Source organism: Cyprinodon variegatus, unplaced genomic scaffold (genome assembly GCF_000732505.1).
Source record: "Cyprinodon variegatus isolate N-32 unplaced genomic scaffold, C_variegatus-1.0 Scaffold283, whole genome shotgun sequence".
Classification (NCBI taxonomy): domain Eukaryota; kingdom Metazoa; phylum Chordata; class Actinopteri; order Cyprinodontiformes; family Cyprinodontidae; genus Cyprinodon; species Cyprinodon variegatus.
This window is the reverse complement of record NW_015150736.1, coordinates 799,936-803,990: the sequence shown is the minus strand read 5'-3', so window position 1 is coordinate 803,990 and position 4,055 is coordinate 799,936. Positions and strand designations below refer to the sequence as shown.

The following is a 4,055-nucleotide window of genomic DNA, read 5'->3' as shown; positions in this document are numbered from 1 at the left end:
AGTTGTAATTCCATTTAGACTATATTTCTTCTATAGTTTCATGAGCCTAAACTAGATTTTAGTTCAAAATTTAAACTACTAAGGAACAACTGTAGCATGATGGAAGCAAACATGTAACATAGACCTGTTGCTCATTTTGTATAAACTGAACCAGATGGTAAACATCCCAGTTATATAACGACTCCAAGCAGAAAGTGGCTGTCAGAGCAAATCAATAGGACTTTTTACATGCCGCATGAATTAAACATGTGTTAATGTGCTTAAACTTAACTCGGACGTGTGGATCAACAAACACTACAATTAGCTTTAGAATATTGCAGCCAGAGAGAAAAGAGGGGCTTTAAAAAGTAGCATGATTAGCTTGTCTGGTTGCTGACTGACCTTTAGGCTGGCACTTCTGTTTGAGGAGGGTGGTGGTGGCCTGCCAGGGAATGTCCCAAACTTCAAACACACACACCTCAGTCTGATTCAGGAGCACATGTGGAGCAAGGAGATAAGAGGACATCGATAGCATCAGAATCACATGTTTGCTATGCTATCCTGCAGATGCTAAAATAAGCAAAGAAACAGAGGAAGTTATTAAGTTTTGTCTTCAGCTCTGAGAGCGTGTGACTGTGTTACTCTTTGATTAAGACTTTTGTTTGTTTTTCAATGTTGGGTAAAAACTGAACAGTAGAAGCAGAAGAAGCTGTTTTTTTTTTAAGTCTCAGGATTTCAGCAAGTTCACTGCCAGTCAAATTCATGTCACAAGACTGGATGCGTGATGACATTTCCGCTGAACACACAGGCGCTGCAGCAACAACAAATGAATAAACAACTATATGAGTCACTTCCCCACAAAAACAGATCCTACCTTGAGTTTCTGAGGATCAGGATAGAAGTCACAGGTCCTCAGCATGGAGGATTTCTTACACTGGGTGTTGCTAAGTTCCAGAGTTATAGTGTAGCGAATTCCCTTCACCAGCTAAAAAACAGGCGAAAACACAGAAATTAACAGAAATATTTAGTTTTCAGCAGAAGTTTCAGAAATTAATTGAGCTGTTTGCATCTCTTCTCCCAAACATCTGCAATCGCTCACATTTTCACTTCCGGTCAGAGACAGAGCTTAGAATACTGACTATTGTAGGACTCAACATGTCAGTACCTTTATTCAATTCAAAAAATAATTAGAAGAATTACAACGATTTAATTTGAGAAAAAAAGGCTTTTTGAAGTGTACGTCAATCATTTTTCTGTGAAGTTTGTGCTTTTATTTTGAAAGCGCGGACCCATACTTTCATCCAGAATCTGTTAAATTTGGCCAAAGTTTCTCAGCACTAACACCATCTATCTGTTGTTTACACAGAGGTGTAGCCAGAATATTTCTATAAGGGTGGCCAAACAATAACCAATGTACACTGAGCGGAGGCCGAAAGTGGATAGGCGCCAGAATCTCAAGCTTTTTTTTGTACTAGTGGCTTGGTTTTTTCAACAGTAGGTTGACAGGAAAGGGGGTATGAGAGAGGGGGAGAGACATGCAAAGGACCGCAGGCCGGATTCAAACCCGGGTCGCCTGGGCCGAGGACTAAGGCCTCCGTATATGGGTCGTGCACGCTAACCACTGCACGCCCGGTCAAGCCAAAGTTAAGACAAACTATACTTTTCTACAGCCTTTGCTAACAAATAGACGCATATATTTAAACCTCCATGCTTCCTAGATAAAGGCCATAGTGGATAAAATTCTTTCAGGTTTGAGTTGTGGGGCGAACATCTTTTCCTATTTACCTACTTTTAACAATTATTCTGCATAAAATTTATATTTACATATACTAATATCTACATAAATTGATTAGTTAATTAGTTAATTTATCTATAATTTCACTGAATACTCCTAGATGACTTGTAGAGAAGCATAATTTTCTCTTTACCCCATATAACACAAAATCTAGTTCTGAAAAGGGCAGGAATTCTGTATTTATCATCTTTAAAGTTAGTATATCAATGTGTATAATTAACCAGTGTTTTTGTTGTCAAGTAATTATGAATATATGAAAAAATAGAAAGTGATACATGAAAAATTAAAATAATTATTCCACTTGAGAGTATTACTGCTGCCACCATCTGTATTTGAGGTGGAAAAAAATGGTAAGGGTGGCCATGGCCCCCCCTGGCCCCCCATCTTGCTCCGCCCCTGTGTTTACATACATGTTATAACACTAAACTGACTCATATGGTGGTATAATAACTTATTAAGAGGAATATACTGATGTCATAAATGAAAATTGTTTCATAGATGTCATGTATGGAATAAATAAAACAACCATTTTTAGGTTTTTACCTGTTTTGTGGCAGTGACGACTCGGCTAACTTTGCGGAGATGCATGGCGTTAGAGCCCCGGTTGTATCGCTCCTCTGCGAAAAGCAGAACCTTCTTCAGCTCCGGGTCGGACTCATGGAGCCGGATAGGAGAACCGGGAGGCCCGAACAGAGGCCGGTCGAGGTCTTCGCCGAGCCCGAGTACAGAGGCCAGGATCAGGCAGAGGATTAGCGGGCAGCAGCTAACTCCGACCCTCATTTTGAGCTCAGCGAGTGGAAAAGGACCAGAGTTCAGTTTGAGCCGAGTTTTAAAAAGCGCTTTTTTTTTCTTCCTAGAAATAAAAATCAATACCTTGCTATCTGAGGCAGTTATACAAGCCAGATATTGTTGTCAAACAAACGGGACTGCTTGTGGGAGGAGACACAAGCATTATTATAATGAGAGGGGTTGTTTTAAAGAAGTGCTGCATCGGTAATAGCAGATAAACAGCTAATAATGTTAAAATATTTGCAAGAAGACAACGAAATAAATTAGAGCTTTCAGGATTAGACAATTTATGGGACCAGAACGTTTCCTTTTACAGAATCACACCTCCTATTTTCAACAGAACCCCCCTCTCCTCCTTGGGCTTGATGGTATGATCCTAGCTTGATCATACCACCATCAAGCCAGAGCAGAGGAGGTGAGGCTTAGTTACTATAGCAACACCCAGATGTACCACATTTTCTGTGTTTTTCAGCCAAAGTATGCAGGTTATGTAAATCTTTGTTGTTTTCATAATGATTTATCCAATCACCAACAATAAATGAATAAACCAATTTTTCTTTTTGCTTTTTAGTTACATTCTCTGAGTTATTATTCCTTTTTTTTAAGTCAGGAAATTTTCCAAGATCTGTGATCTTATAAAGATAGCTTGATATACAGATGGTGACTACAGTTTTCCGGTTACTTTATTTAAAAACCAAATTAATGGAAACTCAACTTTATAAGTATTTACTAACATGGTTGTAGGTATCAGGGACGGAGCTAGATGGGGGGCCAGGCCACCCTTACCATTTTCCCCCTCTAATACAGATGGTGGCAGTAATACTCTCAAGTGGAATATTCAAAACTTTTTTTTTTTTTGGTTAATTATACACATCAATATACTAACATCAAAGATGACAAGTACAGAATTCATGCTCTTTTCCGAACTAGATTTTGTGTTTTATGGGTTAAAGAAAAAATTATGTGTCTCTGCAAGTAATCTAGGAGTCTTCAATGAAATCAAAGATAAATAACAATTTTAATAAAAACTTATCAAATAATCAATTTATGTAGATATTAGTGCTTATAAATATCAATTTAATGCAGAATGTTTATTGATACAAGTAGGTTAGTAATGACAATGATGATTAATTTACGCCCCAGAACTCAAAACTGAGTTTTATCAACTATAAATTTTATCTAGACGGATGTTTAAATATATGCGTCTATTTGTTAGCAAAGGCTGTGGGAAAGTATAGTTTGTCTTTATTTACAAAATATAGATGTTTTGCTAGTTAATTTTCCTGTTGGAACAGTGTAGATTGACCCTGAAGTTCTGGTGCCTATCTGCTTTTGGCCACCCCTCAGTGTACGATGGTTATTGCCTGGCCACCCTTATAAAAAATTTCTGGCTATGCCTCTGGTAGTAGGTATCTTATAAAACAGAGACACCAGCAATTAACCGTAATATAAACTTTAACTGCAAGTTGAATTAGCCAGTCAAGCAGATATA

The 4,055-nt window shown here is 38.0% G+C and overlaps 1 protein-coding gene across 2 annotated transcripts in view; it reads right to left on the bottom strand.

Moving 5' to 3' along the window:
* Window positions 1-2,712, bottom strand: part of ctsw (cathepsin W) — a 14,840-nt gene extending 12,128 nt beyond the window's left edge. For both annotated transcript variants that reach the window (XM_015383368.1, XM_015383369.1), the window contains exons 1-3: window positions 2,318-2,712; window positions 854-964; window positions 382-463 (exon numbers count right to left, since the gene is read on the bottom strand). In XM_015383368.1, the coding sequence (XP_015238854.1) occupies window positions 382-463; window positions 854-964; window positions 2,318-2,554 (430 nt within the window). In that variant the 5' untranslated portion in view covers window positions 2,555-2,712. The remainder of the gene's footprint in view (window positions 1-381; window positions 464-853; window positions 965-2,317) is intronic.
* Between the last annotated feature and the right edge of the window lie 1,343 nt (window positions 2,713-4,055).